Source organism: Mesocricetus auratus, unplaced genomic scaffold, assembly GCF_017639785.1.
Source record: "Mesocricetus auratus isolate SY011 unplaced genomic scaffold, BCM_Maur_2.0 Super-Scaffold_100030, whole genome shotgun sequence".
Lineage (NCBI taxonomy): Eukaryota > Metazoa > Chordata > Mammalia > Rodentia > Cricetidae > Mesocricetus > Mesocricetus auratus.
Window position 1 is genome coordinate 8,038,628 of NW_024429211.1, and position 16,922 is coordinate 8,055,549.

The 16,922-nt window shown below is 46.3% G+C and overlaps 1 protein-coding gene across 1 annotated transcript; it reads right to left on the reverse strand.

Moving 5' to 3' along the window:
• Nucleotides 1–1,694: 1,694 nt before the first annotated feature.
• LOC101832666 (myeloid cell surface antigen CD33) lies at nucleotides 1,695–11,966 on the reverse strand. The gene is made up of 6 exons (XM_021234392.2): nucleotides 11,443–11,966; nucleotides 10,961–11,239; nucleotides 10,731–10,778; nucleotides 8,153–8,246; nucleotides 6,224–6,304; nucleotides 1,695–3,938 (listed from the first exon to the last, which is right to left on the reverse strand). Exons 1-5 carry the CDS (start codon nucleotides 11,885–11,887, stop codon nucleotides 6,232–6,234), a joined length of 939 nt encoding a protein of 312 aa, XP_021090051.1. The 5' UTR covers nucleotides 11,888–11,966; the 3' UTR covers nucleotides 1,695–3,938; nucleotides 6,224–6,231.
• Nucleotides 11,967–16,922: the final 4,956 nt, after the last annotated feature.

Below are 16,922 nucleotides of genomic sequence, written 5' to 3' on the forward strand. Positions count from 1 at the left end.
TGGAGAACAAAGGGCAGACCTTGTACTTACTGCAGATCTGTGAAATTATATGTGTTTTAAAGTGACCCATCCCCACCTCAAGAACAGGATAAGCTAAAATGCATAAATCAGGTTGGACCAAAACGCAAAACTGCTCAGCAAAGCAAGTGAACCCTGTACCATACACACACACACACACACACACACACACACACACACCCTATAGAACCCCTTAGCCTGGCCTTCCACATGAATCAAACCCACAAACCGTCACCTCCTCTAGGATGCAGCAGCCCTCTCCCCTTAAGTACAGTCTGAGCGTGGAATGTCCCCTATCCAGACTCAAGACCATCAGCTGGTGATGCTATAGGGGTGTGCTGGACCACGTAGGAGGCCGAGCCCGGTAGCAGACAGTTAGGAAATTGGAGCCGTGCGTCTGAAGTGATTTTTGGGACCTCGGCACCTTCCCTGGCCTTGTTCTCCTTTGCCTGCCTGTTGTCCTGAGGAGAAAAGGTCTCCTTCAGCGCGAATACGCCCCGTGATGTGCTCTCACCATCGCCAATAGCAACAGAGTCAAATAGTAATGTGGACTCAACCCCCTGTGCAGACTGAACCTTTCCTGCCTCTGAATCTTTGGCCTCGGTTATTTTGTCACAGCGATGAAAAGCTAAAGGACCACACCCTTCCCTTTGCGGCTCTAGGATCTGTGTGGTAGTTTTAATGAATTGGCCCCCAGAGTCCCATAATCCCATAGGGAGTGGCACTATTAGGAGGCGTGGCTTTGTTGGAGTGGGTGTGTCTTTGCTGGAGGAAATTGTCACTGTGGGGGTGGGCCTTGAGGTTGCATGTACTGCCAAGATGTAGTCAGCACGCTATGGCTACAGTGCTCCCTGTCATGAAACCTCTGAGCTGTAAGCTGCCACTCCCGTTAAACGTCTTCTTTATAGAAGTTGCCATGGTCATGGTGCCTCTTTCTTCACGGCAGTAGAACCCTAGGACAATCTGCCTTGTCTGGTTCTCAGCGGGGCTGCCTTGGAACCCTGTTACAGTGAGAAATCCACATCGCTATGCTTTCCTGAAGGACTCGGCATTCTTGACCCGCCCACAAAGGCCTCCTGTTCGGCAGCTTGCCGTTCTCTGCCCTAAATCACCACCTCTTTCTGTGGGTGACCTGATGCACCGGACACAGGACCCCCACACCACCTGCTGAGGAGAGCAGGCTGCTCTGCCTCCGGGCCATTGCACTGTCTCTCTCCCTGCCCTACAAACATGCTGTTCGGTGTTGGCCACCAATGCGGTCTGTACATAGTGGCTGATGTCATTCCATCTCACAGCCCTGTGCGTGTCACAAGCACTCCCTACCCAAAGCGATACACGGGCTGAGTCTGAGGAAGGTTTAGAACGCAGGCGGACCAAAACGGGGATGGGGCGGGAGCAGCACACACACAGTCTCTGGTTCAGGAGGGTGGGGCAGGGAGTGTAATGGGATCATTATGTAGGATGGGAGGGCTCAGGGTGTAGACACTGTGAGCCCCCCCCCCCGGGGGCTGTCATGGTTTTGTGTCTCTAACCACGGGGAGAACACAAGTGCTCAGACCTTGAAGGGAGAGGAGGGGGGTGGTTGCATCTGCAAGTATATCCATCCCGGGGATAGGTGCTAAGGAGACAAGGAGGTGGTGTCGGGTTTCCACCAGAGAAGGCTGCTCAGACACGGGTTTAAGACGACAGAAAGTCTTTATTAGCCGGCTAGCAAGTACACTGGGCATTTGCAACCCCATTGTGGCACTGAGCCTTTCTCAGGGTGAGCTTGTAAGCACAAAGACACTTTTCTGTGCTGACATGGTTCATTTAATAAGAACGGTTAGTCAGAAGCAGAATTAAGAGAAGCCAAAAGGCAAGGTTGATACCTTTGGAGACTTTCCCATGACTACGGACTTTGATGGATTAGGTCTTTGTTTTCATTTTGGTAGGTGGTACTGACCATGTGGTGAGTTTTATCACCTGAATGGTACTCCCATTATGGAGTCCATTGTGCTATGGTCTGGGGCCCTGTTACATTCCCCAGTGGTCTTAACTGATGGGGGAAGTCCTTCTGTGTATATGTTTGTCTTACTGGTTGATAAATAACGCAATGGAATAGGCCAATAGGAAAGCAAGATAGGCGGGACTAGGAGTCGAGGAGGAGTCTGGGAAATGGAGTCAAGAGGAGAGAGAGTCTTCCTGTGATCCGGGGAAGAGAGGACACATGAGGCTGGCGTCCTCGGTTAGATAAGACCTTATAGAAAAAAAAAATATATATAGATAGATATAGATAGTTATGGCTTAATGCCTAAAACAGAACTAGCCAGGGCTCTCATGAAACCCTGGGCATTGGCCGACAGCATGGTAACTAATAGTCTCTCTGTGTTATTTGGCATTGATGAGGCTCTGGGACCAGGCTGGCAGGGAGAATGCTCGTTACACTTAGGGAATGAATGAGAAAAAATGTGGACTTGTGTTTTAGTGTAAGATGCAGGATCCCTGCACCCCACGGCCATTGACCCAATCAGAATGAGAATTAAAGCTACACTCAGTGAATGAGAAAAATGTGGACTTGTGTTTTAGTTTAAGATGCAGGATCCCTGCCCCCCATGGCCATTGACCCAATCAGAGAATTAAAGACCCAGTCAGAGCTGATGACAGAGTAAGTAGGGGTACCAAGAGAACAGAGATTGGCATTGGTTTTTTGTTTTTTGTATTCGTCTCTTCTCGTTTTTTTTTTTTTGAGGTTTTTTGAGCAATGACAAGATTACTTTTTAAATTACTGCTGATTAATTATCGTAGAAAAAACAGGTTTCTTCAAAACTATTTATAGTTCCCCTTTTCTCATGAGCAGTAAGTCTAAGTCTGTCCAGTTTTGTGGGACCATTTCTGCAAGGGATCTAACTGTTGTTTTAACCCAGAAACAGAAACTTTTAATACCTCTAGGTCCTGCTCAACCTGTCTACTTATTTTGGAAAGTATCAGAAGAGGCATATTTGTCAAACTGTTGGTACACACCTACCAAGTAGTCTCAGGAGCACGGTAATATTGTTGTAGTCCATATGAGTTAACCCAAAAAAGCCGAATAGCAGTGCCTAGGTTAAATATTTAGGATTAGACAAGTTTTAGTCTCTTGTAAATCCTCTGATGTTAATTTGGGTTGACCCCAGGCACAGTGAGTTTTGTCAGTCAATAGGCTAACAATCTGATTAGTTCCTATCCTGCGTAGTGTGGGAGCTGGGTATCCAAACATAACCAACAATCCTGGCTGATTTCTGGCTGGGAATGATTAACTCTATCCCCAGGGTCCCTTCCTATGGTATAGAGTGGTTCTCCAGGTTTTCAAAGGTCAAAATCTTTCTAAAGGGTTTTTCAGGAAGCCTCGATCTTACAACTGGGATTTTTGAATTAGAAACTTCTCAGTTTCTGGCAATTAAGGGACCCAGCCTCAGGGTATGCATAGACTTATGAACTCTGTATTGCTATCTCAAGACATAAACCCCCAATTTTTTTGCTTATTTTCAATATAGCCAAGCACTTAAAATGGTTATTGGTGAGCAAAGGTCAAGATGAATACGGGATGCTGGTGTATGGTCATCTAGCTAACAGCTATGCTGTCTGTACCTGTCTTTCTCAGTTCCTAGGGGCTGTGTGGGTCAGACTGTAACCCCATGCTCATTCCCATAGAACAAAGCAAAAGACTCAGGAGCAGGCAGAGGGGCGGAGAGTGGGAGAACCTGGGGCTCAATGAAACCTTAATTTTAACGGGTCCATAGTCTAAGAGACAGTTCATTCGGCATCATCATCCACGGCTCCCACTTTCTTGATCCGGGTGTGGTGGATCCGTTGTGTGATGCCGGCTACCTTCACAGCACAGGAATGGAGAGAATCACCTTGGAGGGTCATTTCCAAGTTGGTTCCAGGGCTCCTTTGGCTACCTGCTTGAACCAGAGAGTTTCAACAGACAAGAAAAAACTGGTACTCAAAAGTCAGCTGGGTCTCCTCCAATAGTCCAATGAATGCCCTTTTCGAAGGGCTTGAGAAAGAAATGGTTAGAGGGTTCTGTCAACCGCTGGTCTCTGAGCCTGGGAAGCAGTGGGGGGGGGTCTTCCAAATATCCCTGCCTATATGGGGTGCAGCAGGCCTGAAGCAAAGCAAAGGAGAGTTATTCACCCTTCTCTGGACTCTAAAGAGAGTTTTGCTACAGTTTTATTAACGTTCTGTTTATTTTTTTCTACCTTCCCAGGACTGAGTTCTATATATACAGTAATTTTTTCCCATTTATTTCTAAGGCCTTAGCTATTAGTAGAGAGGTTTTGGCTATGAAAGCCAGACCACTGTCAGATCCCATTGGCTAGGAGTAGGCCAAATCAGGGAACCAGTTCTTGGAGGAGCTTTTAAGCTTCCATCTGAGCAGTTTCAGTCTGGGTGGGGAATGCACCAACCCATCCAGAAAAGATGGCTAGTTCCTATAAAAACTGGCAAGTATTTTTATCTTCCCCCGGCAGGCCAGATCTCCAAGAAGTCAGTTTCCTCAGAGTTCACCAAGCTGTTGGTCTCTCATTCGGAACCCTTCCTAGGTAAGGGTTTGGGTTTGGTTAGGCACGAAACTGGAATCTGGCTGAGCCATCCTGTGCTAGGTGTAACAAACCTTGGTCTGAGCAACTCTGTTTCGTGAATCTCAGAGAAGTGGCCCAGTAAAGGTCAGTCACCAGAGTCCTGCCCGTCATTTCTGGGAGAACGACCTTGGTCTGGGCAACTCTGTTTCGTGAATCTCAGAGAAGTGGCCCAGTAAAGGTCAGTCACCAGAGTCCTGCCCGTCATTTCTGGGAGAACGACCTTGGTCTGGGCAACTCTGTTTCGTGAATCTCAGAGAAGTGGCCCAGTAAAGGTCAGTCACCAGAGTCCTGCCGGTCATTTCTGGGAGAACGACCTTGGTCTGAGCAACTCTGTTTCGTGAATCTCAGAGAAGTGGCCCAGTAAAGGTCAGTCACCAGAGTCCTGCCGGTCATTTCTGGGAGAACGACCTTTCCTTCTATTGTCCTCTATCAACCTTTGGGTTGAACTGTCCACTCTCTTCTTTGCCACGGAGTCTCAGGTAGCACTAGGTCAGGATAAGTCACCAGAATATCAACAGGCCCCACTGGCCTTAGGGCCATTTGTCGGGGACAGCAAGGTCAGTGGCCCAGTGGTGGAGGGGGGTAAGGGGTGGGAGGTGTTCTCACACCAAAGAAAGCCATTGGTCAATACTAGGAATCCAGTGACATCTCATATGGTTCCTGGACACTGGGTCAACAGCCATGTCTGATCTCCCCTATGTGTCCACACAGAAGGCACCTTTACCAGACTTGTCTGCAGGTGACAGATAAGGCGATTTCTAATTTGTTTCATTTTGTGGGGGAGGTATCAGACTCCTCTGAAGTGTTAGGCAGTGATTGATCGAAAGGAGTCTCGGGGACCTGGAATTCAGGTTGTGTACCTCCTAGGAGCTCTTTGACCATCACATTTCAAGGGGCTCTGAGACAAAAACGTAGTGGGGTACCCACTAGAGAAGACAGCTTGGTTTAAACCAATAGAAAACCTCTACTAGCTGGCCAGAGACTACCCTGGGTATTTAGGATCCCAGTGTAGTCTCTGAGAAAGTCCCAAGACTTTCTCAGTGTGAGCTTGTAATCACAAAACCACTGGTCTGTCTTGACATACTTCGGTTCACAAGAACAGTTAGCCAGAAGCAAAATTACAGAAGTCAAGAGGCAAGGTTAGTCCTTTTGGAGACTTTCCCATAACTATGGACTTTGGTGGGTTAGGTCTTTGTTTTCATTTTGGTAGGCGGTACTGACCATGCACCGAGTTATATGGCCTGAATGGTATTCCCATCATGGAGTCGGTTGTGCTAAGTTCTGGGGCCCTATTACAGAGGCAGGAGGTGACAGAGAGTCAATGACCAGGGAAAGATAAGGTTCAGGGATAATCAAGATTGGAAGAATAAAGGGGTCAGTATGGGTCATGGGGTGAAGGCTGAAGAGAGAGAGATGACAGTTAGAGAACCACAGCTAGCTCTGGAAGAAAGGATGGGGCTGCTGATCCGGGAGCATCATGGGACCCAGCAGGGACGTGGGCTCAGAGGAGGGTAGCCAGTGGTCATGGTAAGCCAGGTCACACTGGGTTCGTCACAGGGAAGAGTCCTGAAGGCCATCAAATGCTGGAATCCCACCCCACTCACCTGAGAGACTAATCCACGACAGTGTCTGCATAATCCACCTGTGCTGCTGGCCTCTCCACTCTCCTCCTTTGGGATTTCTTGCTAAATGAAGAGACCACAGACTTCAGTTCACGTCCCCGAGCCCTGGTGATAGGCTGTAAGGGTGGCTGAGGGACAGACAGACACCCAGACCGCCGGACCCACCTGTGGAAGACAGCCTTCTTCCTTGATGGCTGTTCTGTTATTTTTTTTTCTTTAAATTAGAAACAAGCTTGTTTCACTTGTCAATCCCAGACCTGTCTCCCTCCCCTGTTCCCCCCCTCCCCCAGCAGGCTCCCCAACCCCCAACCCAATCACCACTCAGTTCCCCAGGGGGGGGGTGAGGCCCTCCCTCCATGGGGAAATCTCCAGTGTCTGTCATTTCGTTCAGGGCATTTCGTTCTTAGTTGTCATGTTGACTAGGTCTGTAATTAAGCCAGGTGGCTTGGCACCCCTGTGAGGGATTTTCTTAATCGACTTACTTAAGGTGGAAGACCCACCCTGAACCCAGATCTTTTTTTTTTTTGTTAAAATTCACAGGGATGATTTACTTGTTTGAAAGGTTTTTTTTTTTGGTTGTTTTTTTTTTTTTTTCATCAAAAGACATAACATGAAAAGCATTCCATGTAGTTTTTGGAAATAATACAAAACATACTCTTATTAAATGGCATTTTACAAAATGGTATCAACTGCTCATAAGGAGAACATAATAAATGACTTTCTAAAACTTTGTATTGATCCTTTGTGAATTTCCTATCGTGGACTCATTTCCTCCATATCCTCCCTTCCCTGGGCAGCCTCCCGCAACAGAAAACAAAGAAACAAAAGTGACAAAAATTTTGCAAAAGGAAGAAACCTGACCACGGAAACTGTGGCGTGTCACGTGTCTGCCCTTTCGCCCAAATAGCTTTCCTTGTAAATGTTTGTTGCCGTGAGACATTCACTGAATGGTTCAAGGCCTCCGACTTCTGCTACATTCTCAGCATGGACTCCTCCTGGATATCCTGTTGTTGCCTGTGTTGGTTCTGCAGGACTGGCCCCTCACATGCTCCAGTGTTCCTTAGATGGGGAATATGTTGAGGTGGGCCGACTCAAAGCCACGGGTCTGGCCCTGGGTGGTAGCTGAGTTGGTCAGCTCTCCCACTCTCCTATGCCAGAGTCACTAGGGTCAACTCTTCTGCTTTGCCCAGGGGAAGGACAGTACCAGCCAGCTCTGTACCGTCCCAGCAAGGGGTGGGGCTAGTTCTCCAGTATATGCATCTCCAGGGCCACCTCTCCCATATGCCCAGAGAGCTAAACCCAGATCTTCTGAGGTGGGGAGATCTACCTTAACTCTGGGCCACACCTTCTGGCGGCCCTCTCTCTCAAAGACACAGACAAGGGAGCATTTGCCCTTTGTCTGCTTGCCCTCTCTCTGATGGGTGAGTTCATCCCTTCACTCGTATCCGAGTCTACTTCTTTGGGATGTCAGTGTATGTTGAAGACCAGCTGAGTGTATGTTGAGATCCAGCCTGGTGGACTCAACAAATGTTGGACTCTTGGGACTTTCTGTCAGACAGCCATTGTTGGAATAGTCAGACCATAGACTAACCTGTAATCCACTCTAATAAACGCAGTGTGTGTGAGTGTGTGAGTGTGTGAGTGTGTGTGTGTGTGTGTGCGCGTGCATGCACTTACATTTATCGGTTCTGTTCCTCTAGAGAACTCTGACTAATAATAAATAATACACTCCCCCAACTGCTACATTTGACAGCTCCAGCATGACGAGGGAGCTGTCAGTACCCATGAACTCCCCGCCTGGACACCAAGCCTTAAGACCCCCGTGTTATCTCCCAGCACTAGTAATCTAAGATTCAGTGTTGAGTGTCTGCCCTCCTCACAGCTCTACTGTGTCCCAGGAACAACACTCACCTGAGGAAGAGGAAACAGATCCCAAGAAGCAGGAATTTGATAGCCGCCTCTCCCATTGCCACGAGCACCACCTCTGCCAGGGGCCCTGATTTCCCTGAAGAGAGGCGGGTGGACCTGAATTTACCGCTAACCCCAGACAGAGCCCTCCCTCTCTCAGTAGCATCCTTCAGATCTTCCTGCATCCCAGACCTGAGACCTCATTAGCCCAAGCCTCCCTGATGCCCTCACCACGCTGCCAACAATATATCAGAAAAAAATCACTTCCTTTCATAATTAAAGCTTCTGTCACAGAGGCATGGTGACCACCTGTATTTCTACTACTCAGAAGGATGAAGCATAGGACTATGGGTTCAAAGCCAGCTAGGGGTTACATAGCAAGATCCGCAATCAAAAATTAAAACCAGCGACCGCAGTTGAAAATATAGAGGACTTACAGACCTAGGGGGCGTATTTGCGTACTGTGGTAAGGGGCTGTTGTCAAGCGCACAGAAAGAATTCTTTTAAAAAAGTTTGTGTTTTTATTTGCCTGTGTGTATGTATGGGCACACATGACGTCAAAAGAGGCTGTCAGGTCCCCTAGACCTGGAGCTACAGACAGCTACGAACCACCATGTGGGTGATGAGAAATGAACCCAGGTGGTCTGAAAGAGCAGTCAAGGCTCTCAACCCCTGAGTCATCTCGCCAGCCTCCAGAAAAGAATTCTTTGCTTTGTTTTGTTTTTGTTTTTCGAGACAGGGTTTCTCTGTGTAGCCCTGGCTGTCCTGGAACTCACTCTGTAGACCAGGCTGGCCTCAAACTCACAGAGATCCACCTGCCTCTGCCTCCCGAGTGCAGGGATTAAAGGCGTGCGCCACCAACGCCTGGCCAGAAAAGAATTCTTACAGTTTAAAATTACGAGAAACTCAAATGCCTTTAATCTCAGCCCCCAGGAGACAGAAGCAGATTTTTATCTCTCTCTCTATCTCTGTCTCTATCTCTATTCCGTTTCTCTCTCTCTGTCTCTATATAGAGAGATATATAGATTTTATATATATATTCTGACTTGAGGCCAGCCTGGTACCATAGTGAGGTCCTTCCTCAAAAATAGAATATGAAGATCTAGGCAACTCAGCTCATAACAGTTACAGGATTTTTAACTAATACTTCCCAGAAAAATAACCAAATGGCCAAGTAGAGACAAGGTTACTCAATGGCCTGTGACTCACCTTGTTAGCCTCTAGCTAACAATCTGGTTAAGCCAGACCCAATGACCAGGGAGCCTGGCTTCATCTCCCCAGCAGTGGAATTATAAGCGCATGCCACAATACCCAGCTCCCTGCCCGCTCTGTTCCTCTGCCCCTCTGTCCCTCCATCCCTCCCTCCTTTTCCCCCCTCTCCCCTCCCCCATTTCTCTGTGTGTGTGTGTGTGTGTGTGTGTGTGTGTGTGTGTGTGTGTCTGAAATGTGGGTTTTGGGAACTGAACTCAGGTCCCTGCAAGGCAAGCCTTTTACTCACAGAGCTGTCTCCCCCTCCTTACATTTTCTTTGTCTTTATGGTCTGGTCAAAGGGCATAAATAAGCCCAAGGCAATACTAAACTTCTCCTGATATTGATAAATACCCAAAGGATTCCCAGGGATAGGGGGGTGGGCCAATGCTCACCCACGGGGCCCAAAACAAAACAAAACAAAAAGGGTTTGCTTCACCTGACTCAGTGGAAGTATATGCTCTCCTAGCTCCCTGCTGGGAGTGTTCTACTGTTCGACAGCCATGAAGAAACACTTGGCCATCATTCTTTGTATCAGAAAGACCCCAGATCTAGATGCGATTTGAATTTGGAAGTTAGTAATTCAGACAGATAGACAGAAAGACAGACAGACAGATAGACAGACAGACAGACACACGAAACTATTCACTACACACTGCTTTTGGAAGAATGACATCAATGAGTATGGCTGCCCAATGGTACAAAATGCCCACAGAACTGGATCCAACCAGTATGGACCCGAGTCCTGGAGAACAGAAGCTGTTAGGCTACTGATATCCTGAGTCCTCTCAGGGTACCTGTGGACAAACAAACAAAAGTTTGGTACTACATTTTCTTACTATTGGATTATTGTTTAGGTGAGAGTTTGTTAACGATTTATCTTATTGACCTCTAATTAAGCATCAGATAAATTACACTGGAAAAATGGGGGAAAAAAAGCTTGATCCTGTGTGTAGTCATCTGTCTGTCCTGAGAAGGGGACTAACTGTGTTTGCCCATATGGCTGTGTCTCCTGCAGGCACCTCAAGATTCAAGCTGACAGACTCAAGTGCTGAGGTCTCAGACAGATCCACAAGGGGACTAAAAGTGTCTGGAATGTGTGATTCTGCCTTGCGAATGCTGGTCTAACCCTGTAATAGCCCCAGAGTGCCCCACGAGCCCCAAGGGATCTAGGAATAGGCGGGGACAGGTGCTGTGGCACCTGGGTGTACTGTGGACGAGAAAGATCACCAGTTTTGTAAGAAGGGGGTCTTTGTGTTCAGGAGGAGGAAGGATGGACCCTGCTCTGAGCTACAGAGACCCTGTTACTCCAACACAAGATGACTTCCCCTACCTGGGCCAGCTCCATTAGAGGCAAGGCTTGTGGCGTTCCGTGCTGTATCTTGGAACAACAGAAAAACAGAGAACAAAACAAAACAAAAAACTTAACATCACAGGTTTCAGCACCATTCGCCACAGAAAGCACAGAGTGTGAGAGGTATGGGACCTGTGTGTCTTAGTCCCCCAACCCAACTATCATCCATCACACAGTCACCACCAAGCCCAGCCCTGGGTCGAACTCACCGGTGACATTGATCTGGACAGTCTTTTGGACAGTCACGCCAGCTCCTGGGAAGGTCACTTGACAGATGAGGTTGGTGCCGTGGTCCTGGAGCCTGGGTGTGAGGGTCATCCCTGAAGACAGAGTGGTCCTAGGGCCCAGAGATGTGGGGGCAACTGACATCCAGGTGAAGATGGGAGGTGTCCCCTTCTCACAGGCCCAGGGCACAGAGCACGTCACGTTGCTAGGATGGCCAAGCTCCAGAATCTGTGGGATGTCGATGTTGGGGGTGTGATTGAGGGCTGGTGAGGAGAGAAAGACATGCCGGATCAGGCCGGGGCCTGGGGTGGGGGGAGGAAGAAGTACAGCCACTGAGAAGCCCAGGTTCGGATCCAGCTCCTCCATTACCCTACTCCATCCCCAGTGACTCTCAGGTTGCGATCCCAGCCCTGCTTTGCGGCATCCATGAGCTTCCTCTGTGGTCAGCGTGGATCCAGGACTTTACCTGTCACACGCAGAATGAGCTGATCCGTGTAGAAATTCCACTTAAAGGCATCGCTTTCCATCCTGAAGAAGTAATAACCACTGTCGCCCCTCTGAGCGTCTCTGACGTCCAGCGAGCAGTCGTTGATCCTTGGGTCCCCAAGGAGATGGAATCGGCTGGGAGTCTCCTGCACTGTTTTATCTGGGTTGTTTGTAGCCACTGGAAAAGCAAGGTCTGTGTTCGCCCCTGCGTGGAACCAGTAGCCGAAGACGGTGGAGTTAAAACTTGGGTTCCACGAGGGATGAAAGAATGAGCAGGGCACGAAGACACACAGACCCTCCTGCACCGTCACAAGGGCGGACTGCAATTCCACCTTGGCCATCTCATTTGTAAGCGTGGACTCTGCGGGGAGAAGGAAGTAGTTTCCCCATGCCCACCCACACACCCAGAGCAGGAGCAGCAGCATCCCAGCCAGAGGCCTGGGCTCCTTTGAGTGAGCGAAGGGAGGGCTCCATCAGGGGAAGCTTCACAGGGTACCAACAGCTTTCAGCTCACAGAAGAGGAACCAAGGACTGCAGGGTGGCCCGAGTCTTCCTGTGTGCAGAGAACACAGGAAAACCCAGCAATCAGATGTCAAAGAGACTTGAGAGACCCAGAGAAGGAGGCCCGTGGAGATAGCTCAGTCTGCAAAGTGTTGGTTGCACAAAGCATAAGGACTTAGATTCAGGTTCATGGCTCGTACAAAAATTTGGGCATGACGATTGCATGTCCGTAATCCCAGTGCTGGGGAGGCAGAGTCAGGAGGGTCCCTAGAGCTTGCCAGCCAGCCATTCTACCTGACTTGGTTATCTCCAGATTCAGTGAGAGACTCTGTCTCAAACAAATAAACAACAACAACAAAAAAAAAACAGGTTTCCAAACTGGAGATGGATCAGTGGTTTAAAGCACTTTTTGCTCTTGCAGTTAACCTGCGTTCAATTCCCAGCACCCATTTGGTGACCCTAGGCCATCCACAACTCCAGTTCCAAGGGATTTGACTTGACATCCTCTTCTGACCAGCACCAGGCATGCAGGTGGCGCACACATATACACACCCAGGCAAAACACTCATCCAGGTAAAATGGAATAATAAATATTAAAAAACACTTTTAACGAGGCAGAGAATAATTGCGGAGGGCACCTGACATTAACCTCTGACCATCGTCACACCCTCACTTGCTCACGGAACATTGCGTACATGCACACGCAAACATATGCACACACACACACACACACACACACACAGGAAGGAAGGGAAACAGCATGGATGGATGGATGGAGAGAGAGAAGAAAGTAAAGAAGGAAGGAAAGAAGGGAGAGAGGAGTAGAGAAGGTTAGAGAGTAAGACCTGAGGGACTTCCCTGCAGCACTGGGGTGGATCTGGACAGAGGGGTGACCCTAAGACCTTTCCTTAGTCTAAGGCCTCCCCTTAGGAGGAAGATCTCGGGTGAAGTGAAGCCAGCCTCTGTTGAGTTTGCGCACTCATTTTTTTCCCCAGGAAGCACACAGTAAGCTTTGGGCATTGCAGAACTAGACACAAGAAGGGAGACTTGCGTCTGGCCCCGTCCTGTGCAGCCTGCTATGCAGGAGCCCCGGCCTCTCCATACACTGGTGCTGCTGTCTTCAGAGCTGCTGGCACTGGCAGGCTCTCCACCTGTCTTGGAGGCGTTATGGAATATATATTTGTAAAGCATGAGCTGGGAGTTACTTCCCTCACAACTAGTGGACTAATTCCCAAGGTGTCAATGACAGCAGCACCGTCAAGGTGACACAAAAGGAGAACAGGAGTTCTCAACAGCACGGGACAAATGGCTTCTCATGGTGTGGAGAGCATAACAGCCACGGCTACGTCCTCACCTCGCAGATCAGTACTTCCTTGGAATCGCAGATGTGTATCTCCCAGCTAGATGTCCATCAGAAGGCACCTACTTAGTAATGGAACTGGGTCTTCAAAAGGCCGTTCTAAGATGCCCATTCATACAACAGGGACATCTGTTTCACTATGTTCATAGCAGCATCTTTGGGGTATGTGCCTAAGAGTGGAGTCGCTGGGTCTTGTGGTAGACTGATTCCCATTTTCCTGAGGGATCTCCATACTGATTTCCAAAGAGGCTGTATGAGTTGGCATTCCCACCAGCAGTGGAGGAGTGTTCCTCTCTCTCCACATCCCCTCCAGCATAAATTGTCTTCGGTGTTTTTGATTTTAGCCATTCTGAAAGAGGTAAGATGGTATCTCAGAGTTGTTGTGATTTGCATTTCCCTGATGGCTAAGGATGTTGAGCACTTTCTTAAGTGTCTCTAAGCCATTTTAGATTCCACTATTGAGAATTCTCTATTTAGTTGTGTAGCCCACTTTTTAATTGGATCCTTTGGTGTTTTGGAGACTTACTTCTTGAGTTATTTGTAAATTTTGGAGATCAACCCTCTGTCAGATGTGGAGTTAGTGAATATCTTTTCCCATTCTGTAGACTACCTTTTTCTCTTGTTGACTGTGTCCTTTGCCTTACAGAAGCTTCTCAGTTTCAGGAGGTCCCATTTATTAATTGTTGATCTCAGTGTCTGTGCTACTGGTGTTATGTTCAGGAAGCTGTCTCCTGTACCAATTCGTTCAAGGGTACCACCCACTTTCTCTTCTAAGTGGTTCAGTGTGGCTGGATTTATGTTGAGGTCTTTGATCCATTTGGACTTAAGTTTTGTGCATGGCGATAGACATGGGTTTATCTGCAGTCTTCTATATGTCAGCATCTAGTTATGCCAACACTATTTGTTGAAGATGATGTCTTTTTTCCAATGTATAGTTTTAACTTCTTTGTCAAAAATCAAGTGTTCAAAGGTGTGTGGATTAGTATCAGGGTTTTCAATTCGATTCCATTGGTCTACCTGTCTATTTTTGTGTCAATACCACGCTGTTTTCAGGACTATAGCTCTATAATAGAGCTTGAAGTCAGGGATGGTGATGCCTCCGGAAGTTCCTTTTTTCTACAGGGTTGTTTTGGCTATTCTGGGTCTTTTGTTTTTCCATATAAAGTTGAGAATTGTTCTTTCAAGGTCTGTGAAAAATTGTACTGGTATTTTGATGAGGATTGCATTGAATATGCAGATTGCTTTTGGCAAATTGCCATTTTTACTATGTTAATTCTACCAATCCAAGAGCATGGGAGATCTTTCCATTTTCTGGTGTCTTCTTTAATTTCTTTCTTTAAAGAATCAAGTTCTTACTGTACAGGTCTTTCACTTGTTTGGTTAGCATTATCCCCAAATATTTTATGTTGTTTGGGGCAATTGTAAAGGGTGATGCTTCTCTGATTTCTTTCTCAGCCCATTTATCATCTGTATATAGTAGGGCTACTGATTTTCTTGAGTTGATCTTGTAGCCTGCCACTTTGCTGAAGGTGTTTATCAGCTGTAAGAGTTCCCTGGTAGAGTTTTTCGGGTCACTTATGTAAACTATCATATCATCTGCAAATAGTGAAAGTTGGACCTCTTCCTTTCCAATTTTTATCCCCTTGATCTCCTTTTGTTGTCTTATTGCTCTAGCTAGAACTTCAAGTATAATATTGAAGAGGTATAGAGAGAGTGGACAGCCTTGTCTTGTTCCTGATTTTAGAGGAATTGCATTGAGTTTCTCTCCGTTTAGTTTGATGTTAGCTGTTGGTTTTCTGTATATTATTTTTATTATGTTCAGGTATGTTCCTGTTATCACTGATCTCTCCAGGATTTTTATTATGAAGGGGTGCTGGATTTTTTTCAAAGGATTTTTCCGCATCAAGTGAGATGATCCTGTGGTTTTTCTTTTGCAGTTTGTTTATATGGTGAATTACATTGATAGATTTTCGTATATTGAATCATCCCTGCATCCCTGGGATGAAGCCTACTTGATCATGGTGGATGATTTTCTGTTGTGTTCTTGGATTCGTTTTGTAAATATTTTATTGAGTATTTTTGCATCAAAGTTCATGAAGGAGATTCGTCTGTAGTTCTCTTCCTTAGTTATGTCTTTGTGTGGCTTGGGTATCAAGGTGATTGTAGCTTTGTAAAAAGAGTTTGGCAACAAACTTCCAGCTTCTATTGTGTGGAACACTTTGAGGAGTATTGGAATTAGCTCTTCTTTAAATTTCTGGTAGAATTCTGTACTGAAGCCAAATGGACCTGGGATTTTTTTTTTGGTTGGGAGAATTTTGATGACTGCTTCTATTTCGTTAGGGGTTATAGGTCTGTTTAGATTGCTTATCTGCTCTTGATTTAATTTTGGTAAGTGATATCTACCCAGAAAATTGTCCATTTCCTTTAAATTTTCAAATTTTGTTGTGTACAGGTTTTCAAAGTATGACCTGAAGAGTCTCTGGATTTCCTCAGTGTCTGTTGTTATTTCCCCCTTTTCATTCCTGATTTTGTTGATTTGCATGTTCACACTCTGCCTTTTAGTTAGTTTGGACAGAGGTTTGTCTATCTTGTTGATTTTCTCGAAGAAACAACTCTTTGTTACATTGATTCTTTGTATCCTTTTCTTTGTTTCAATTTTATTGATTTCAGCCCTCAATTTGATTATTTCCAGGCATCTACTCCTCTTGGGTGAGTTTGCTTCTTTTTGTTATAGAGCTTTCAGTCCTGCTGTTAATTCCCTCATGTGACTATTCTCCAGTTTTTTTCATATGTGTATTTAGTGCTATGAACTTTCCTCTTAGTACTGCTTTCAAAGTGTCCCATAAGTTTGGGTATGTTTTGTCTTCATTTTCATTGAATTTTAGGAAGTCTTTAATTTTTTAAATTTATTTCTTCCTTGACCCAGGAATGGTGCAATTGCGTGTTGTTCAATTGCCATGAGTTTGTAGGGTTTCTGCAATTTGTGTTGTTGTTGAATTCTAATTTTAAAGCATGGTGGTACAATAAGATACAGGGGGTTATTTCAATTTTTTTTGTACTTGTTGCGGTTTGATATGTTGCAAAGTACGTGGTCGATTTTAGAGAAGGTCCCATGTGGAACTGAGAAGAAAGTATATTCTTTTGTGTTTGGGTAGAATGTTCTATAGATGTCTGTTAAACCAAATTGGGTCATAACTTCGTTAATTCCCTTGTTTCTTTGTTGAGTTTCTGTCTGGTGGTCCTGTCTAGTGGTGAGAGTGGGGTGTTGAAGTCTCCCACTATAATTGTGTGAGGTCTTATGTGTGATTTGAGTTTTAGTAATGTTTAGTAATGTGAACACCCTTTTACTTGGGGCATAATGTTCAGAATTGAGACTTCATCCTGATAGATTTTTCCTGTGATGAATATGAAATGACCTTCATCTCTTTTGATTGATTTTAGTCTAATTTGTTTGATACTAGGAAGCTACACCAACTTGTTTCTTGGATCCATTTGATTGGCAAATCTTATCCCAACCCTTTACTCTGAGGTAATGTCTGTGTTTCAAGTTGAGGTATGTTTCTTGTATGCAGCAGAAGGATGAATTCTGTTTTCGTATC

Bases quoted from the DNA above. Each gene is read 5' to 3' on its own strand.
- LOC101832666 (XM_021234392.2), bottom strand. From the start codon at position 11,887: ATGCTGCTGCTCCTGCTCTGGGTGTGTGGGTGGGCATGGGGAAACTAC. The intron at 10,779-10,960 runs GTGAGTTCGACC...TGTTGTTCCAAG, and splicing joins TGTCCAGATCAATGTCACCG to ATACAGCACGGAACGCCACA. The intron at 8,247-10,730 runs GTAGGGGAAGTC...GCCTCTCTTCAG, and splicing joins CTCTAATGGAGCTGGCCCAG to GGAAATCAGGGCCCCTGGCA.